The 22,042-nt window shown below is 42.4% G+C and overlaps 1 protein-coding gene and 1 long non-coding RNA gene across 18 annotated transcripts in view; one reads left to right on the forward strand and one right to left on the reverse strand.

Annotated features, from left to right (window-relative positions):
• ADAT1 (adenosine deaminase tRNA specific 1) overlaps window positions 1-22,042 on the forward strand; it is an 83,120-nt gene that overhangs the window by 30,548 nt on the left and 30,530 nt on the right. For all 16 annotated transcript variants that reach the window (XM_043526422.1, XM_043526424.1, XM_043526416.1 and 13 more), the window contains 3 exons: window positions 3,387-4,023; window positions 7,752-7,897; window positions 15,373-15,472. In XM_043526422.1, coding sequence (XP_043382357.1) covers window positions 3,387-4,023; window positions 7,752-7,897; window positions 15,373-15,472 — 883 coding nt within the window. The remainder of the gene's footprint in view (window positions 1-3,386; window positions 4,024-7,751; window positions 7,898-15,372; window positions 15,473-22,042) is intronic.
• LOC119563678 lies at window positions 25-21,094 on the reverse strand. 2 transcript variants are annotated; one of them, XR_005222188.2, is made up of 5 exons: window positions 21,049-21,094; window positions 13,769-13,894; window positions 7,474-7,927; window positions 3,091-3,497; window positions 25-433 (listed from the first exon to the last, which is right to left on the reverse strand). It is a non-coding gene; the product is annotated as an uncharacterized LOC119563678 (long non-coding RNA). The 2 variants fall into 2 exon arrangements; XR_005222187.1 differs by lacking the exons at window positions 13,769-13,894; window positions 21,049-21,094 and adding an exon at window positions 13,196-13,255.

Consider the following 22,042-nt stretch of genomic DNA (forward strand, 5'->3'; position numbering starts at 1 on the left):
GGGTAGTGGGAGTCCACAGTGCTGGACTGTGAGGAGGGAGGAGTGGAATGCTGCTGGTAGAGACTGGAGCCAGGAGGTTGATAAGAGTGTGTTGGCGGTGTCTGTGGGGCGCATGGGAAAGAATTTTGTGACAGCAGCTGCAGAGGAGGGTGGGTGCATAGCTGCTCAGTTTGAAGAGCTAGTATTGCCTGGAGCATGTCTTCTTGGCACTCAATAACATTTAAGAGCCGCTCTGTGGCTTCTTTCTGGCATGCTGTGTTCTCCTTTCAGTCCCTCTTCTCACTGTCCCACCACTCCTTCAATTCCTGTTTTTCGGCAGCAGAGTACATCATAACCTCACACAGTCCTCCTTAGTTCTTCTTGGCCGCTTTCTAATTCTGCACAGCCATTCTGCCGCCAATAACAGAGGGAAGCTGGGCTCCGAAGGTCATCTCTGTGAAGTTTAAATGCAACAGTTTAAAGAAGCAGTATTGTTTGCAACACACACAACACTGATTGAGTGCTTTAAAACACAGCCAGTACTCACACACCTATCACTAACTTGCTGACTCCAGGCAAGAACACATGAGCCACCCCAGTGGGAGCTGTGGGGGTGGCGCTTGGCGGAGAGACAGCATGTGGAGCCCCTGGCTGCCCTTACACATAGGAGCTGAAGGGGAGACATGCCGCTGCTTCTGGGAGCCACAGCACACGCAGAGTGGGGCAAGCCCCCAACCCCGCTTTGCAGCGGGAGCTCGAGGGCCGGATTAAAATGTCTGAAGGGCTGGATGTGGCCCGCGGGCCGTAGTTTGCCCATCCTTGGCTAGGTGGTGCTGATGCCAGTCTATCTGGGGTGTCACCCAGAAACACAGCACAAGTTTGGAAATACAGATGTACCATACATATTTATAACACAATACAAAGGTGTAACAAATATATAAATAAGATTATCATACTTGGCAAATCATAACATTTTTACTGACGCCTTATACGGCATATCTGGCACGATTCATTGCAATTTTATAACATTGATGATAATATTATCAGAGTTTCCATATCCCGTACAGTGTCACACTAAGCTCAACCCTGAACTTTGTATTTGGGATCAGTCATTTTAGCTAAGCAGTAAAAAGGTTCTATCACTCCTCATGGGAGTTTTTCATTATTATTATATTTTATTTCTTTTGTCCTTGTGTGGTTCCATTTCTTTGTAAATTAGATCAAGTCAGATTTCCACTGAGACTGCAACAATACTGTCATCAGTCTGCAATCTGTCAAGACTCTCCAATAACTCCTTCATTTATTTTTGTAATTGAATGTTATTGTTTTGATCTGTCTCTGCTCTGTTCAGTGCAAATTGCAACATTCTCATGGTAGCTGGAAGCAAATGGAAACACACAATCTTCCTGAGAGTTCTAGCATGTATCATTGCAAAATTGGGGTGTGTCAGTCATAATTTTTTAATCAACTAATCATGCCACTGATGTAACTGCTTTCTCCATATGGTTTAAATAGTTGCTGAATGCTCATGTGCCAGACGTATGAGATGATCAAAGCTGAGAATTTTTCTAATCTTTTCCATTTTAGTTTCTTCTAAGGAAATGGCGAAGATCTCCTTGTCATTCTTTTCACTGCATTTTTGGGTGGTATTTTCAGCAACTTGGACACAGTGTTTTGCAAGGGGGGTGGGATTCAGATATAAGATCATTAGCATTAAGCAGGAATGCAGTTTCCCCTATAGAGATGTGTACACACACATCATTTCTCATGCTTGACGAGTCATCTAGCATTAAGTATTTATCTTGATTCCTGTGGGAATTGATATTTAATTTTTCCTCTGTTTCTTCATTTACAACCTCTGTTAGTGTACATGTGAGTTTAAATCTGTCTGGAGGAGACTATCCAGGGCACAATGCTTTATTTCTTTCTTTTTATGGCTTGTTTTGTGCTACACTGAAGGTGATATTGTTAGCATAAAAGAGAGTTGCAACTTTCTTACTGAATTTAAATCTTGGTCTTTCCGTTGTTTCAGTTTAATAATTTCTGACTGAACTTTACTATTTGAGCGCCAAACTAACAGAAACTGATGTTGAAGAGTTGATGGAAAGCCTAGAACCAGATACCTTAAATTATCATCATGGCTACGTTTCGAGGATGGCAGTGGCATACTCATAACTGTTCTGTGCTTCTGCTTAATTAGACAGTCTTATTCAATGGCACATTTGATCTTGAAATACATGGACAAAAATGGATTGTCTATGCTTCTGAGATGAGCACACCTTTTCTTTTTCGATATTTAACCCTTGATACTAATATTTTATTTTAGAATTCATGTTTTCATTATTTCAGTCACTTGCTTCCTGTCACTTCAACTTCAAGCATACTGAATCAGATAAATGCTGATGTTAATCACTGATTGCTAATCACTCGTTTGCCATATTGATTGGTAGCGTTCACATTTCTACACTTAGAATAAGAAATAACCACCTAGTGGACTGAATCTTGTGAAGACTTAAAAAAAAAAAAAATCCGATGAGCTACTTAGTTAAATATAGTCATCTTATCAGCTGTCCTGCCCACCTTCCAGAAACTTCTATATTCTATCAAATAAACACCCAAACAGCTCACAATTCCATCTGTTCCCCTCTTTTCAACATGATAGTTGATTCTAGCCATGTCCTTGCCACAAATGACTCTACCTGTTCCTCTTTCCTTTCCAGAGTTCTAGATTGCTCAGTAAGAAAGTTATATTTTCATCATTGGTGTCATAGGAAACTTTCTTTTTTCATTACTTCAGCTAACTTCTTAGAGTAGTTAGTTTTAGGGTGAGATTTTCAAAAGCTTTGTCCCAATTCTTTCCAACCTTTGTGTTTTGTTTCTTGTAACGTTAATCTTCTTGTAAGGGGACTGTAATCCTCATTTTCTGGTTGGTCAACAGTTGAGTTTTGGGAATTGAAAATCTCCCATTGTGGAAGAGTACAAGAAGCACAGGGCAATAGTGAGCATCTGCAATCTTTACTTCAGGTTAACAAAGTTTTTTGCATGTGAATTAATGGAACAGTGAAAGTACCCACTGACTGAACACATATGGAACCTGAATTTAGTTCTTACCTTGTGAAATGGAGTTGGTTCCTTCAGGATAGGCATGAGGTCCATTGCTGGAGGCGTGTGAGGGCTCCTTGAATTAAATGTAAACCATGTCTGAATTCCGTTCAAGTCTAACTAAAGTACAGTACAGTGTCATTTGAAGAGCTTATTCTCCCTGGTACTTCAGGTACATTTTTTTTAGTTCAAATCTTTAAAAACGCATGGTGGTTGCCCTATCTATGAAGGGGTCTGCATTAAATGGCAAGGACAAACAGAAATCTCTTTCCAGGCCAGTGCTAATGTAACTTTCTTTCTTTTAGGTGGGGATGCCTCCATTATTCCAATGACCAAACCAGAGGACCAGCCTTGTGAGCTGGTTAGTAGAAAAGATCCAAGAAGGCATTCAGCCGAGTGCAGTGGCAACCATGATCCTGTGGGTCCAGAAAATAAAAGGAAAACAGAGGAAACTGCAAGTGATCATGTGATCAAGAGAATGAAAACTGTCATCAGTGATTCTACATGTGAGGTCACTGAAAGAATAGCTGCTCAGTATGTTCCTGGCAATCAACAAAACGTACAAGACACAGATCCCAGCTGCTCTGAATTTATTACAGATGGACAAAGACAGATCTTAACGTGTGCTAAGGAGACTGGACTAATAGGAGCCAAAGTGATGGATGTTTATAGAACTGGAGCAAAGTGTGTGCTGGGAGAGAGGGATGATGCTCGGAGACCTGGGGTAGAATATCATCATGTTGGGTTACTACGAGTGAAGCCAGGCCGTGGAGACAGGACCTGCTCCATGTCCTGCAGTGATAAACTAGCTCGCTGGAATGTACTGGGCTGTCAAGGAGCCCTCTTGATGCATTTCCTACAGCACCCGGTGTATCTCTCAGCAGTTGTAGTGGGGAAATGCCCATATAGCCAAGAAGTCATGCGGAGAGCAGTTATTGAAAGGTACATGACCCATAGAAGACCAGGAAGAGTGTACCAAGACTGAGTCATGGAGAGCATGAGCATGAGCATTAGAAAGTTTGCAGTGCGCAGTCAGACAATCAGCAGAGAGATCAAAGTGATAAAGCAGCCATGTGTGGCTTAGAGGGAAGGTGCCTGCTCCTGGTGAATCAATAATAAGAATTTGGTGGTCTCCAGGAAACACTTCTCGGGTTTCTAACTCTTGCTGTTTTTAATCCTTTGATCTACTCCTAATCCCCCTATCATCATGCAGTCCTTCAAGAAAATGACCTCCTTTTCTCTTCGATCCCTGCTCTCTCTCCGCCCCCCTCACTTCCTTTTCACATTATGGCAATCACAACAATGGTTCCTTTTCTTCTGATATGGCTCCCAGTACTCTCAAATTTGTCGCTTTGGCCCCTCCTTAAAGGGGACCTACTGAGATTGATATTGGGTTTGCACTTTTTTTTTATGAGGTACAGAGAAGGGCCTGCAAGAATTTTATCAAAATAAAGTTGGTTTTTTTCCTACTTGCTTTTTACATTTGAAATTCAGGACTTGTCTACCCAGGAAGATTCCCTGGTGACTGTAGATCCAGTGACATTGTGTCACACATGACCGTGCTGCAGCTGAGAGGGAAAGATTTTTAGTTAGACTGTTTAAAACTGTTTAAGATGTTTTTGTTAATACCTTTTAAAATCTTAAGACCATTGAACATTTAGGGTTTTTGTTTGGTTCAAAACCTATCCAGCTTCCCTTCAGTTAAGCTGTCAGAGCACATGATACATACTTGAGCCTCCACAGTGGCTCTCCAGCAAAACCAGGGAAGGCCAAATTTAGATATATCAATTTTCTTTTAAAACATAGAATCATAGAATCATAGAATATCAGGGTTGGAAGGGACCCCAGAAGGTCATCTAGTCCAACCCCCTGCTCGAAGCAGGACCAATTCCCAGTTAAATCATCCCAGCCAGGGCTTTGTCAAGCCTGACCTTAAAAACCTCTAAGGAAGGAGATTCTACCACCTCCCTAGGTAACGCATTCCAGTGTTTCACCACCCTCTTAGTGAAAAAGTTTTTCCTAATATCCAATCTAAACCTCCCCCATTGCAACTTGAGACCATTACTCCTCGTTCTGTCATCTGCTACCATTGAGAACAGTCAAGAGCCATCCTCTTTGGAACCCCCTTTCAGGTAGTTGAAAGCAGCTATCAAATCCCCCCTCATTCTTCTCTTCCGCAGACTAAACAATCCCAGCTCCCTCAGCCTCTCCTCATAAGTCATGTGCTCTAGACCCCTAATCATTTTTGTTGCCCTTCGCTGGACTCTCTCCAATTTATCCACATCCTTCTTGTAGTGTGGGGCCCAAAACTGGACACAGTACTCCAGATGAGGCCTCACCAGTGTCGAATAGAGGGGAACGATCACGTCCCTCGATCTGCTCGCTATGCCCCTACTTATACATCCCAAAATGCCATTGGCCTTCTTGGCAACAAGGGCACACTGCTGACTCATATCCAGCTTCTCGTCCACTGTCACCCCTAGGTCCTTTTCCGCAGAACTGCTACCTAGCCATTCGGTCCCTAGTCTGTAGCGGTGCATTGGATTCTTCCATCCTAAGTGTAGGACCGTGCACTTATCCTTATTGAACCTCATCAGATTTCTTTTGGCCCAAACCTCCAATTTGTCTAGGTCCTTCTGTATCCTATCTCTCCCCTCCAGCGTATCTACCACTCCTCCCAGTTTAGTATCATCCGCAAATTTGCTGAGAGTGCAATCCACACCATCCTCCAGATCATTTATGAAGATATTGAACAAAACCGGCCCCAGGACCGACCCCTGGGGCACTCCACTTGACACCGGCTGCCAACTAGACATGGAGCCATTGATCACTACCCGTTGAGCCCGACAATCTAGCCAGCTTTCTACCCACCTTATAGTGCATTCATCCAGCCCATACTTCTTTAACTTGCTGACAAGAATACTGTGGGAGACCGTGTCAAAAGCTTTGCTAAAGTCAAGAAACAATACATCCACTGCTTTCCCTTCATCCACAGAACCAGTAATCTCATCATAAAAGGCGATTAGATTAGTCAGGCATGACCTTCCCTTGGTGAATCCATGCTGACTGTTCCTGATCACTTTCCTCTCATGTAAGTGCTTCAGGATTGATTCTTTGAGGACCTGCTCCATGATTTTTCCAGGGACTGAGGTGAGGCTGACTGGCCTGTAGTTCCCAGGATCCTCCTTCTTCCCTTTTTTAAAGATTGGCACTACATTAGCCTTTTTCCAGTCATCCGGGACTTCCCCCGTTCGCCACGAGTTTTCAAAGATAATGGCCAAGGGCTCTGCAATCACAGCCGCCAATTCCTTCAGCACTCTTGGATGCAACTCGTCCGGCCCCATGGACTTGTGCATGTCCAGCTTTTCTAAATAGTCCCTAACCACCTCTATCTCCACAGAGGGCTGGCCATCTCTTCCCCATTTTGTGATGCCCAGCGCAGCAGTCTGGGAGCTGACCTTGTTAGTGAAAACAGAGGCAAAAAAAGCATTGAGTACATTAGCTTTGAGTCTGGGAGCTGACCTTGTTAGTGAAAACAGAGGCAAAAAAAGCATTGAGTACATAGAGGATAACAATATACTACTGCTATCAGTTACTCCTTTAATTTAACTGGCAGAGGTCTGTGCGGTGGATTTAAATGTCCTGAGTTCAGAATCTGATGATTGCCCATGCAGGGATCAGTATGATTCTATACGATAAAATTTCTGTTTCTTCAGTTTTCTTTTTACAAACTCTAGGAAATTTCATTAAAAAAATACATTAAAAGACCATTAAGCTCTCAAAAGTTCGGAAATGCAAAAATTAAGGTTGGCCATGCTACCTTAATTTTGCCTTTTTGTGCAGCGGCATTCTGATACGGTCTTAGATGATCACATTTTATGTGGGAGCCTCTACATTTATTTATTGACAAAATTTGCAGAATTTTAAAATATTGTGTGCAGAATTTTTAAATTTTTTTTTGGCATGGAATTCCCTCAGGAATAATATAATGTACTACAGTTTTGCTTACAATCTTAGATACATAGTATGTGTATCTTCTGGTACTGTGTTCCAGTCTGTGTATGCCAGACAGTCCAGGAAAATAATTTTAGTTACAAAATGCACGATGAATGAGTCATGGATTCTGGTGGAGACCTTTCCTCACTCGCTCTGTACCTTACAACATAAGAGATGTTTAAAATAAGGAATATGATTTGTCCTTTTCTTAATTTAATTACATTACTCCTGGTTTTATTCTGGGGATATCTGATACAGCTCCTAACAAGGAAGTTGTTTGTATTAGATTGTGGAATAGTCTGTCAACGTAAGTGGTGGATGCCTAGTCTCCAAGGATAGCTAACTGATGCAAATTGTGCATATTTAAACTTTTTAACTCTTGCTTATTTGATTTACCTTAAGTTGTCTACATTAGGTGTTTGCACCAATATAATTAGATCTCTCTTCAAATGAAATTGGTATAGATAAGGCTTTACTAAGCTATTTGGTTTTTCAATGTCATGAGGCACAGAGTTCCACAGATCAAACAAAAGTTGCTTGGTAAAGTATTTCCTTGTATCTGTTCTGACTTCGTAGCATTTCAGTTTCATGAAGTGGAGGTTGCAGGGTTGTACCTGGGAGTCTGTTGAAGGATCAGACTTTCAGTGACTTGCATTTCTCTATATCTACTGTAGGTGTCAGCACATCTCATTTTTACCAGATGGTTTCCATGTTCAGGAGGTGAAAATGTTGCAGTCAAATCTTCAGTTTAAACATAGCCGCCATGCAATTCAGGCAGCTCACGCTAATGGCAAAGCAAAGCTTGTTCCTTGTGGAGCAGGTGAGTGACTTGGACCAATTCCTTAAATACCTACAAGGACCAAAGAGTAAATGGCATGACTTTGGTACATTTTTCCTGTAGCATTATCTCTTTAGGGTTTTATGTAGCAAGAGACTGCTTTTATGCCAAGACTTCATCATCATTAGTAATTAAGATTAATATTAAATTATTAATACAGCTCCTGAAGTGTGCTGAAGACACTTCACAGAATGTGTAAAAGACTTGGTCAATGCCCTGAGGAATTTACAATCTGAATATAGACAATGGATAATAAGTGAAGGCAGATAGGAAGGTAATGAAAGCACAAGGGTTACATCAGTAAGACTATGTCCTTGTTTCAGTTAGTTATGCATTCTCATTGGTGTAGGAATGCAGGAGTTGCCATACTGGATCAGACCCACACCAGCTAAAGATTCCTATATATAGTGAGAGAATACAAAATAGTATGATGTAAAAGTTTAATTGGTATGAGTCTGGGATGTATGCCTTATTTATCAGTGGCAGTGAGTGAGTTAAGCAGGTCATTGCATGGTTTCACAGTTTATTCTCATGGCTTTGCAAAGTATTACATGGATGTCACCACCACATGTGTAATATGCAGTTTCTCTGCATCTATGGGATACACAGGTACCATCTGATACTGTGTACTTCTCTGGCTTAGCTGAAAACTGACTTGGAATGTTTAATGGAGAAGTGCCTAGGAATACTGACACATGAATGGAAAACTGGTGGAAGGACTGTACACAAAATAGTAGTCATGTCACAGGTTGGATGGGTGCTTAAATTAAGCAGGTCCAGGTGCTCCCAGTGTGGCCAGTTCATAGATTCATAGATATTAAGGTCAGAAGGGACCATTACGATCATCTAGTCTGACCTCCTGTACAACACAGGCCACAGAATCTCACCCACCCACTCCTGCAATAAACCTCTCACCTATGTCTGAGCTATTGAAGTCCTCAAACCATGGTTTAAAGACTCCAAGGAGCAGAGAATCCTCCAACAAGTGACCCGTGCCCCATGCTATAGAGGAAGGCGAAAAACCTCCAGGGCCTCTTCCAATCTGCCCTGGAGGAAAATTCCTTCCCAACCCCAAATATGGCGATCAGCTGAACCCTGAGCATATGGGCAAGATTCACCAGCCAGATACCCAGGAAAGAATTCTCTTTAGTAACTCAGGTCCCACCCCATCTAACATCCCATCAAGGCCATTGGGCCTATTTACCATGAATATTTAAAGATCAATTAATTGCCAAAATCATGTTATCCCATCATACCATCTCCTCCATAAACTTATCGAGTTTAATCTTGAAGCCAGATAGGTCTTTTGGCCCCACTGCTTCCCTTGGAAGGCTATTCCAAAACTTCACTCTGATGGTTAGAAACCTTCGTCTAATTTCAAGTCTAAGCTTCCTGATGACCAGTTTATATCCATTTGTTCTTGTGTCCACATTGGTACTGAGCTTAAATAATTCCTCTCCCTCTCCAGTATTTATCCCTCTGATATATTTATAGAGAGCAATCATATCTCCCCTCAACCTTCTTTTGGTTAGGCTAAACAAGCCAAGCTCCTTGAGTCTCTTTTCATGACAGGTTTTCCATTCCTTGGATCATCCTAGTAGCCCTTCTCTGTACCTGTTCCAGTTTGAATTCATCCTTCTTAAACATGGGAGACCAGAACTGCACACAGTATTCCAGATGGGGTCTCACCAGTACCTTGTATAATGGTACTAAAACCTCCTTATCTCTACTGGAAATACCTCGCCTGATGCATCCCAAGACCGCATTAGCTTTTTTCACAGCCATGTCATATTGGCAGCTCATAGTCATCCTGTGATCAACCAATACTCCAAGGTCCTTCTCCTCCTCCGTTACGTCTAATTGATGTGTCCCCAGCTTATAACTAAAATGCTTGTTACTAATCCCTAAATGCATGACCTTACACTTCTCACTATTAAATTTCATCCTATTACTATTACTCCAGTTTACAAGGTCATCCAGATCTTCCTGTATGATATCCCGGTCTCTCTCTAAATTGGCAATACCTCCCAGCTTTGTATCATATGCAAACTTTATTAGCACACTCCTACTTTTTGTGCCAAGGTCAGTAATAAAAAGATTAAATAAGATTGGTCCCAAAACTGATCCCTGAGGAACTCCACTGGTAACCACCCTCCAGCCTGACAGTTCACCTTTCAGTATGACCCGTTGTAGTCTCCCTGTTAACCAATTCCTTATCCACCTTTCAATTTTCCTATTGATCCCCATCTTATCCAATTTAACTAATAATTCCCCATGTGGCATGGTATCAAACGCCTTACTGAAATCTAGGTAAATTAGATCCACTGCGTTTCCTTTGTCTAAAAAATCTGTTACTTTCTCAAAGAAGGAGATCAGGTTGGTTTGGCACGATCTACCTTTTGTAAAACCATGTTGTATTTTGTCCCATTTACCACTGACCTCAATGTCCTTAACTACTTTCTCCTTCAAAATTTTTTCCAAGACCTTGCATACTACAGATGTCAAACTAACAGGCCTGTAGTTACCCGGATCACTTTTTTTTCCTTTCTTAAAAATAGGAACTATGTTAGCAATTCTCCAATCGTACATTACAATCCCTGAGTTTACAGATTCATTAAAAATTCTTGCTAATGGGCTTGCAATTTCATGTGCCAATTCCTTTAATATTCTTGGATGAAGATTATCTGGGCCCCCCGATTTAGTCCCATTAAGCTATTCGAGTTTCGCTTCTACCTCAGATATTGTAATATCTACCTCCATATCCTCATTCCCATTTGTCATGCTACCATTATCCCTAAGATCCTCATTAGCCTTATTAAAGACATGAGGCAAAGTATTTGTTTAGCTATTGGGCCATGCCTAGATTATCCTTAACCTCCACTCCATCCTCAGTGTTTAGCAGTCCCACTTCTTCCTTCTTTGTTTTCTTCTTATTTATATGGCTATCGAACCTTTTACTATTGGTTTTAATTCCCTTTGCAAGGTCCAACTCTACTTGACTTTTAGCCTGTCTCACTTTATCCCTACATGTTCTGACCTCAATAAGGTAGCTTTCCTTGCTGATCCCTCCCATCTTCCACTCCCTGTATGCTTTCTGCTTTTTCTTAATCACCTCTCTGAGATGCTTGCTCATCCAGCTTGGTCTACAACTCCTACCTATGAATTTTTTCCCCTTTCTTGGGATGCAGGCTTCAGATAGCTTCTGCAGCTTTGACTTAAAGTAATCCCAAGCCTCCTCTGCCTTTAGATCCATAAATTCTTCAGTCCAATCCACTTCCCGAATTTAATTTTTGAAAGTCAGTCCTTTTACAATCAAAAACCCTAGTCACAGATTTATTTTTGTTTATCCTTCCATTCAGTTTGAACTGAATTAGCTCATGATCACTTGAACCAAGACTGTCCCCTACAACCATTTCTTCTCTGAAATCCTCACTACTCACCAAAAACAAATCTAAAATAGCATCCCCTCTAGTTGGTTCAGCGACTACTTGATGAAGGAATCCATCAGCTATCACATCTAGGAAAATCTGAGCCCTATTATTATTATTAGCACTCATCCTCCAGTCTATATCTGGGAAGTTAAAGTCTCCCATGATCACACAGTTGCCATTATTATTTACTTCATTAAAAACATTGAAGAGGGCTCTATCCATATCCAAATTAGATCCCGGCGGTCTATAGCATACCCCAAGCACTATCACAGGGAGGCTCTAGTAGTTTTCTTCCCCAGTGTGATTTTTGCCCAGACAGACTCTGTCTTATCCATTCCATTGCTTCTTATTTCTTTACATTCTACCTCATCATTGATATACAATGCTACTCCACCACCTTTACCTTTATTTCTGTCTTTCCTAAACAGCACATACCCTTCAATACCTGTAGTCCAGTCATGACTACTATTCCACCATGTTTCTGTTATCCCTATAATATCTGGTTTCACTTCCTGCACCAGTAGCTCTAGTTGCTCCATTTTGTTACCTAGGCTCCTCGCGTTAGTGTACAAACATCTTCATTTTTGCTGTTTGGCCTCACTCACATTCTGTACCTGATTAGACATGGTCATTCTACAGCCAGTATGACCTATTAGACTGGTATCCACACTGCCATTCCTCCTTATGTCCATTCTCCTACCCACGGTTGTATCCTTTCTTACTTTGTTTTCTTCCCTCTCAATGCTAAAATCCGGCGTGGAGATTACCTGGACATCTCCCAACCATCTCCCCCAAATTCCTAGTTTAAAGCTCTCTTAATCAGTTGTGCCAGCCTCCATCCTAGAAGTCTATTTCCTTCCCTACTCAGATGAAGTCCATCCCGAGAGAACTGTCCTCTGTCCATGAATGCCTCCCAGTGGCCATACATCCGCAAAGCCCTCCTTATAGCACCACTGCCTAAGCCATCTGTTGATAGTCATAATCTTGTCACACCTTTGTTGCCCTTCTCTAGGAACAGGCAGAATCCCACTAAAGATCACCTGAGCCTTGATTTCCTTAAGCGTCTTCCCCAGCCTAGCATAGTCTCCCTTGATACATTCCAGTGAGAATCTACCGGTATCATTTGTTCCCACATGAAGGATAATTAAGGGATTCTTTCCCGCTCCCTTTAGGATCCTTTTCAACCTCAGGTCTACATCCCATATTTTAGCACCTGGAAGACAGCACACCCTTCTATTCTCTGGATCAGCTCTGGTTACAGGCCTGTCTATTCTTCTTAGTAAAGAGTCCCCGATCACATAGACCTGCCTTTTCCTGGTGACGGTGCTATTCTCCTGTCTATCCCCTGTTCCCTCTGGGTGAAAGTTCTTTCTATTCCTATTCTCCTTTGTAATCTTCTTCAACCCATCCTGTATCTTTCTGGGACTCATATTTGGTGTAGTCTCCGTTGACTCTTCCCCTTTTCCTATAGGACTAGCCGCTCTTCTCTTCTTCCTTGCCCTTCCACCTTCAGTGACCACCTGCTGAGCCCCTTCTTCATTTTCCAACTCTGCAAACCTATTCTTGAGCTCTATTTCTCCACTAGCCCGTCTTTTCCTCTGCCTGGTTCTTTTAGTCACATGCTTCCACTGTCCACTTTCCTCACCCAGCAGTCTCCCCTCAGAATTCCTCAGTGCTGCTTCCATCTGCAAGTCTAAGCTTTTCCCTTCAGCTACATCATGCCTTTGCTCCATAATCTGCTCGAACCCCCTTCTAAACTCAACCAGACTTTCCACCTACATCTCCAATCCTCGGATCTTTTCCTCCATCAGCTCTATCAGACGGCATTTCATGCAGACAAAACTCTTACCAGATACCCCCTCCAGGATCATGCACATACAGCCGCTTCCACATCCAGTCATCCTCATTGTGTCTTCCACTACATTGGTCACTCCCACTGCTGCCTCTGTATCTGTCATAGCTTTCCCACCTAAATCCTGTTAATCTGGGAAACACAAACCACACCAAAACACCACCACCCGCAGCAAAAACAAACCCCAAACAAGCACCACAATACAAACTCCCCTTACAAACTCCCACTGAAACCCCCCTGTTTACAGCTCTGTTTGCTAGCTTCTGTGCTGCTGCCAGTTAAGAGGGCAGGGCAGCATCTGGGGTTATAAAGAGAGAGGTTGTCAGTAAGGAAGTGGGAGATCAGCAGAGAGTCTGCTGGGAGGGGAGGGAGTGGGAACCTTTTTGGAGTTAGGGGAGAAGGGCAAGCCCAGGGAGGTGGTGGTCAGTTAAGAGCAAGGAATAATCCTGCAGAAGGGCCTGAAGCAGGAAGGACTGAGATAAGCAAAGGGGAAATCCCCTGGGAGCTGTAGCCCAGCATAGGCTGAGGAACTGCTTTGTGTTTTACTTGTGTTTAGAAAATAAAACTGACCTGAAAAGAGACTCTGGGTGTGGCAATAGGTCCTTCACGGGCTGAAGACACGCCTACACTGTACGAACCACCTCTGGCCATTTGGTTGCCAAAGATTTCTGTGTTAGGACTGGTCTTATTTAGCAACTTCATTAGTAGGATAGAATGGGAAAGAAACAGTATATTAATAACATTCACTAAATTGGAGGATATTGCAAATACCAGTGAGGAATATATTTAGCTACTATGGTGATAAGGGCTCAAAATAATTAAAATAGAGAGAGATTAGAAACATTTGTAGGAAATAACAAAATGAGATTTCTCTTGGAAAAATGCAGCTGATTCATCTGGGAAAAGATAATCTGAAACACAAATACCAGTGGAACAGAGGAACCTTAGAAGCAATAATGCTGAAAGAGACCCAAGGTGGGAGTGGACTACAAATCAGACTCGAATTTTTTACAGTGCAATACAGCGTCTAAAAAAACAGTGCAATTTTGAGCTGATCCCACAGAGGCATTGTATCATGGAGCTGAGCAGCAATGGGCTCTCCATATGCTGCTTGATACAACTGCACCTGTGCCATGTTACCAGGAAGACCGAAAAAGAGGGAATTCAGAGATGAACAAAAATAATTTATCATGAGGCTGTAGAGATTTGTAAGGAGAGGGTAAAGGAATTGTAGCTAGTTTATGCGATGATAAATTGGGTACATTATTGTTAGTGTTTTTTATTATTATTTATGTATTTATATTACAATAGTACCCACACAATGCTAAGCACTTTCAGCCCTTATAGGAATATATAGTCCTGGCACCAGAGACTTTACAATCTAAGATGAGCAGAAACAGACAAAGTATAGGAGAGAGGGATAGATAAATATCAGCTCTTCCCTGCTCTTCTACTGAGCCTTTATTTGTTTGCTAATTTCTGATATAACTTTTAAGGATATGTCTACCGATATTTGAAAGGTATAAGTGTGGAAAAAGGTTGACGGATTATTTAGGGTGGCATAGGGGTGGGGTGGGGGGAGACAGCAGCAAGAATATAGGCTGACTAGTATGCAAAACTTTGGCATGAGATGGAATATTCCACAATCTAATATATCTAGCAAAGCAAGGGGAAGCCTTGTTGTCTGGGACACTTACAATGTGTTTGGCCAAAACATGACAGAATATATTGGAGGGAACTCTCCTGCCTTGTGGGGAAGAGAGACTAAGGGCCAGATGTTAAAGGTATTTAGGTGTCTAAAGATGTAAATAGGTGCTTCTGAAAATCCCACTAGGTGTCTATCAGCATCTTTAGGTTCTTATATACCTTTAAAAATCTGCCCCTAGAATACATGATTGGTCTTTGCCATCTCTAATTTTAATGTCTGTCTCGGGAGTCTAGTGGGTTATTGGGAAGGGAAGGAATGTTTAATTGAAATGTTTCCCTATGAAACTCCAGACTCATCCCTGATGAGACTGAAATGAAGAATATGCCACTAGCATTGTAATCTTTCAAGTTTACCTGAATTAGTCTGGATAGTGGTATGTTGTCATCACAAACCCTTCTGTTTTGTAGTATTGAGAGTTTTGATTTTCTGCTGAGAATCTCCTTGTTCATGATCTTTTTTTCCCCAGCTATCAGCTGGAGTGCTGTCCCTGAGCAACCTCTAGATGTCACCTCAAATGGCTTCAAGCAGGGAACAACAAAGAAAGGAATCGGAAGTCGCCAGACCAGGTGTGGTGGTAGTAAGGGCTTGTGATGTCTCTTTGGGAGTGTATTCTTATCAGTGTATGTTCCCCCCTCTCTTTCTTTTTGACATAGAATGTGGTGTGTAGGGACTGCGGGCATCGAGAGGGAGTTAAGGGATGGGGAAGAAATCCCCACTTTTGTTCCATCCCAGACCATGTTCCTACTGCACAAGATAGAGAGTATAGGCGGGGCCTGTGTTTTATAGGCTTAGCCCCTTCACTGGGATGTTTCTTGTTACCTTTGCCTAATAAAATTTTTCTAATAATTAAAGCAAGGGGGGATATTTTTATATGAAACCAGAATCTTTTGTTGATGTAGACTAAATAGTCATTCTCTGCCTAGTAGAAGGCAGGGGCCTCCATCCTGGTTATTGGGTAGGAAATGAGCCTATTGTTTGATAAAATTTTCACATGTGGCCATCGTCTTTTCAGTGAGGATTGTTCCAGTGCTTCCTTTATTGTTGGAGTAATTGATTTCCTTGGTTGCACTTGTTTGAGATGTGTGTTTTCCCTTGCAGGCTGCAAATCTTATTTCTGCCCGCTTTGTGTGAAGTGTAATCGCTTTATTGGAAGCTGGAACACCTGTGGTTTATTTCTAGCACTTCTGTCTTACTTTTTCCCATGACAGTTGCTCTTCTGTGGTCATTAACATGTCAAAAATAGAAGCTGACCTCTGTCCTCCAGGCTGCACTTTTTAGAAGAAATTGCTGTTTTGTCCTGTCCAGTTTGGAATGACAAATTTCCTATGAAATTTCCTATGGAAGGGACCTCGAGAAGTCATCTAGTCCAGTCCCCTGCACTCAAGGCAGGACTAAGTATTCTCTAGACCATCTCTGACAGGTGTTTGTCCAACCTGCTCTTAAAAATCCCCAATGATGGAGATTCCACAGCCTCCCTGGGCAATTTATTTCAGTTCTTAACCACTCTGACAGTTAGGAAGTTTTTTCTAATGTCCAACCTAAACTGCTGAAATTTAAGCCCATTGCTTCTTGTCGTATCCTCAGAGGTTAAGAACAATAATTTTTCTCCCTCCTCCTTGTAACAACCTTTTATGTACTTGAAAACTGTTATGTCCCCTCTGTCTTTTCTTCTCCAGACTAAACAAACCCAATTTTTTTCAATCTTCCCACATAGGTCATGTTTTCTAGACCTTTAATAATTCTTGTTGCTCTTCTCTGGACTTTCTCCAATTTGTCCACATCTTTCCTGAAATGTGGCACCCAGAACAGCACACAGTACTCCAGTTGAGACCTAATCAGTGCAGAGTAGAGTGGAAGAATTACTTCTCATGTCTTACTTACAGTACTCCTGTGAATACATCTGTAGCGGGGCGACTCACCAGCGCGGCGCCTCCTGCTCTCAAGAATTAGCTCTCCAGCATAAGGAGCGCCCTCTGCAGGCTGGTGTCTCGCCTGCTGCTCGCCCCTCGTGTCCCTCCCGGACCCTGGTGCCCCTTCACCTTAGGGTCCTGCCCCCTGGCAGTGCCCCCACGCTCTGGGTCTCGCCTCCCAGGAGAGCCCCCAACCCTCTAAACCCACCTTGCCTCAGTGGCTACTGCCAATCATCATCTAGCGCCTGCTCACTGGGGCAGATTGCAGTCTGTAATGGCCACTCATCATTGGCAAGGGGTTAGGACCAGCTGCCTCTGCCTATTCCCAGACTGCCCCTCTGCAGCCCCAGTACCTTTGTAGGCCTTCACCAAGGCCCTGCAGCCTGGGGTTTTACCAGGCTGGAGCTCCCTAGCTCCTCTTGTCCTTTTCCCCAGCACTGCTCCGCTTCAGGCACCTCATTCTGAAGCAGCTAGCCCTTCCTACTCCAGGGCAGAGTGAGACTCCTCTTGCTTCTGGCCCACAGCCCTCTTATAAGGGCTATCTGGGCCCTGATTGAGCTGGCCATAGCTTTGGTCAGCTACTTACTCAGCTTCTCCCAGCTGTTCTCACTTCTCTTCCCCCAGCCACAGCCCTCTCCAGGGCAGCCCTCTCCCAAGGCTGTTTTAACCCCTTCAGGGACAGAGCAGGGTGACCACCCCGCTACAACATCGCAGAATGATGTTTGCTTTTTTTGCAACAGCGTGACACTGTTGCCTCATATTTAGCTTGTGATCCACTATGACCCCCAGATCCCTTTCCGCAGTACTCCTTCCTAAGCAGTCATTTCCCATTTTGTATGTGTGCAACTGATTGTTCCTTCCTAAGTGGAGTACTTTCCATTTGTCCTTATTGAATTTCATCCTATTTACTTCAGACCATTTCTCCAGTTTGTCCAGATCATTTTGAATTTTAATCCTATCCTCCAAAGCACTTGCAACCCCTCCCAGCGTGGTCTCGTCCGAAAACTTTATAAGTGTACTCTCTACGCCATTATCTAAATCATTGATGAAGATATTGAACAGAACCGGACCGTGAACCAATTCCTGCGGGACCCCACTCGTTATGCCTTTCCAGCATGACTGTGAACCACTGATAACTACTCTCTTGGAACGATTTTCCAACTGGTTATGCACCCACCTTATAGTAACTCCATCTAGGTTGTATTTCTCTAGTTTGTTTATGAGAAGGTCATGCGAGACAGTATCAAAAGACTTACTAAAGTCAAGATATACCACATCTACTGCTTCCCCCCATCTACAAGGCTTGTTACCGTCTCAAAGAAAGCTATCAGGTTGGTTTGACGCTATTTGTTCTTGACAGATCCATGCTGACTGTTATTTATCACCTTATTCTCTTCTAGGTGTTTGCAAATTGATTAATTATTTGCTCCGTTATCTTTTCAGGTACAAAAGTTAAGCTGACTGGTCTGTAATTCCCTGGGTTGTCCTTATTTTCCTTTTCATAGATGGGCACTATATTTGCCCTTTTCTAGTCTTCTGGAATGTCTCCCATCTTCCATGACTTTTCAAAGATAATTGCTAATGGCTCAGATATCTCCTCAGTCAACTCCTTGAGTAGTCTAAGATGCATTTCATCAGGCCCTGGTGATTTGAAGACTTCTAATTTGTCTAAGTAATTTTTGACTTGTTCTTTCCCTATTTAGGCTCTGATCCTACCTCATTTTCACTGGCATTCACTATGTTAGACGTCCAGTTGCCACCACCCTTCTTGGTGAAAACTGAAACAAAGAAGTCATTAAGCACCTCTGCCATTTCCACATTTTCTGTTATTGTCTTTCCCCCATCATTGAGTAATGGGCCTACTGTGTCCTTGGTCTTCCTCTTGCTTCTAATGTATTTGTAGAATGTTTTCTTTTTTCCTTTTATGTCCCTAGCTAGTTTGATCTCGTTTCACGCCTTGGTTTTTCTAATTTTGTCCCTACATACTTGTGTTATTTGTTTATATAAATCATTTGTAATTTGACTGAATTTCCACTTTTTGTAGGACTCTTTTTGAGGTTTAGGTCCTGGTTTAGCCAGGGTGGTCTCTTGCCATACTTCCTATCTTTCTTACGCAATGGGATAGTTTGCTCTTGTGCCCTTAATAATGTCTCTTTGAAAAACTTTTGAAAAATTGCACTACTGTGGACAGGAGTGCTGGTTTCTGTAATATGAATGTGTCTGGGGATTGACATATCGAAAATGCTGATAAGTTGGGATGTGATATCTCAGAATTGATGATGGGATATAGAGACTTTTGCCGTGGGTTGCTGAATTCCAGGTCAGGTGAGTGACAACCAAAAGTTGTAGCTTGTTCAGTAGCCTGTTTGAAAGAAGACTCATAGACTTTAAGGTCAGAAGGGACTATTGTGATCATCTAGTCTGACCTCCTATACAGCACAGGCCACAGAACCTTCCCCACGCCTGAAATAGATCTCTAACCGAGTTACTGAAGTCCTCAAATCATGGTTTAAAGACTTCAAGTTACAGAGAATTCAGCATTTACGCTAGTTTAAACCTGCACGTGTGCCCCAGGCTGCTGGAGAAGTCGAAAAGCCCCCACGGTCTCAGCCAATCTGACCTGGAGGAAAATTCTTTCCTGACCCCAAATATGGTGATCAGTTAGACCCTGAGCATGTAGGCAAGACCCACCCTGCAGATAAATGGGAAAATAGTTGGCAGTCTTGGCCGTGTTCTGGTACGGTAGTCCGTTGTCCACATCACCAATCCATTAACTGGTGCCTTTGCATGGCCTGTCTGTTTTCCCATGGGCTGGGAATTGAGCAGTAGTGTATGAGGTGCTGGGGAGGAGAGTCCTAGATTTAGTCTTTCTGAAGGAGACACTAAGACAAGATGCCATGCTTCCAGGAGAAAAATCTCCTTGACTTAGAATTGCTGTCTACCTTTATTAAAAGTCCACTGTACAATGTTTCCAGCTCCTCTCTAGGAACAGGAAGACAAAGAGCTTTATAGTTTTAACTTAAAAGTGTGGTATTTGGGACGATATTAATTAATGTAGATGAGCCTATTTGATGTTTGTAAGTATTTTTGTAAATTGTTTGCACATTTTGTACTAATTGTTTGTTTGTTCAGTGAGAGGAACCAGCCAGAGACCTATGGACTCTTTTAAATCTTTCTGTAGTTTTCATTGGACTCTTCCTGCTCTGTGCTGATTGGCTGCTTGTTCCATCCATCCCTCAGTCTCCTCACCTCATTGTCACTCCACATCTGCCCCTCTTACCCTCTTCCCCCCTGCCCTGTCCCCCTCACCCCCTTCCCTTTTCTTTCCCTTTAGCTTATCTCCTCTTAAGTAGCCCCTTTACCTGCCTTCTTCGCCTCCTCCTCCCCAAAGGTAGAACTAGCATGCTGTTTGGTGTCATCACATTGCTCACTCTGTTGGTGTGTTCTACCCCTCCCCCCACCTTGTGTCGGTCTAGTCTAGTTACACTGTAAGTTCTTCAGCACAGGGACTGTCTGCTGCTCTGTGTTTGTACAGTGCCTAGTTCTGTTCTTGGCGGGCCCTTCGGCACTGCTGTAATAAACACGTTAAATAATAATACCTGCTCCTAGAACTGTGGATAAGTGCACTTTATATAATTGCAATAAAGTCAGAGCAGAGTGGCCAAGAACTGAATGGACTACGGAGGTTGAATTAACCTCTCATCCTGAATGGGTGAACTGATGGATGGTGTGAGGGAAGCTTATAAGGCTGTGCTCCATGCTATATCTGTTCTGTGGCTAAGTAGGACTCTTTTCATCTGCACTAATTTAACACATTTGGAAAAAAAAATCCAGTGTTGATTGCCAAGGGGTGTATACTCTTTTCTTTCTTTGTAACTAAAGCTCCAACGTAAAGGCTTAGTTTGTTCCATTAGAAATTCATGTCTTGTCTACTGTTTTTCCTGGAAGACTTTATGGATGACTATTATTACTAAAATTATATAATAGGCTCTTTATGGCATTTAGGATTACGACGTAACAGATACCAAGGAAGTGAAACCTGATTAACTGAAGGAGGAAGCAGTTTTATACAGTCTAGGTTGTTTTTTTTGTTTTGTTTGTTTTGTTTTGTTTTTTATTGGCTTTTCTTAATGAAGATTAACCAAACCACCAAACAGAATAAAATATCTTTGTTAAAGGCTCAATATTCTATGCATTCATTTAAGGCTGAAGGCATTCCCCATTCTACTTACCCAGGTCTCCAAAAAGTCTTCTGGCAAAAACAGGAAAGAGAAGACTTGATATTCCTGCTATTTCTAAGGTTAAAAAATTGTAAGGAAACAAACTATTTAAAAAAGTCCACCTTCTAGGCCTTCCTTATAAATCATAATTTTCAAATGGCACTCACTTTCCTTATTTACTGATGGGCCTTTCGATGTTGCACCACCATAACATCAGAGTGTCTCGCAGCCAGTACTGAGTGTGTCTGCCTGGCACCCCTGTGAGGCAGCGCAGGATTTTAATCCCTTTCCCCCCAATCTGTCTTACTGAGGGTTTTTATTCATGATAAATAATGTAATTGTTGGCAGTTCTGTCAAAGCCTTTTGGGTTGTTCTCTTGCTTGATGTTTGGTGCTGAGCCCCTCGTCTCTGAGATGGATGTGGGCTGGCAGGGGCACAATCTCATGCACAGGATGCTGTGGGGATATTGAAATGTCCCCTCTGTAGTCTGACATAGCACTGGCTAGGACAGCTTTACAGCTTGCCTCTTGGACAATGTAGCTCTTTATCAATGTATCACTTCAAGTGAAGGGACAGGAGAGTGGGGAGCTCAAATGGAGCAGCAGAAGTTAAATAGTTTCGGATCCCTTTACATCCTTCAAGAAATTAATAAAGGGTCTTTGTCTGGGCTGTTCTCATGTGAATTGTAAAAGTAAGCATACCATTCCAGATTCCCATGACACTACTGAACACAGCCAGAAAGAGAGAGGCCAGAAAATGCTCCTGATACTATAGAAATGCGAATCAGAATTTTGTATCCCATTGTTGTCTTTGTCAGGGTATACTGGCCTATGGCTGTTCTAAGGTGATTGTATGAATGACTACCTCTCCCTTTTGGCTTTCCATGACCCTTCCTTTCTCCTCATTTCACTCCTTTCACTTCTCTAGCAAACTCATTATTTGAAAATTTAAAACTATAATTAGAAAACCAACTCTAAATTATCTCAGAAACCTACAGAACTGCTAA

This window comes from Chelonia mydas, chromosome 12 (assembly GCF_015237465.2).
Source record: "Chelonia mydas isolate rCheMyd1 chromosome 12, rCheMyd1.pri.v2, whole genome shotgun sequence".
In the NCBI taxonomy this organism is placed as follows: Eukaryota; Metazoa; Chordata; order Testudines; family Cheloniidae; genus Chelonia; species Chelonia mydas.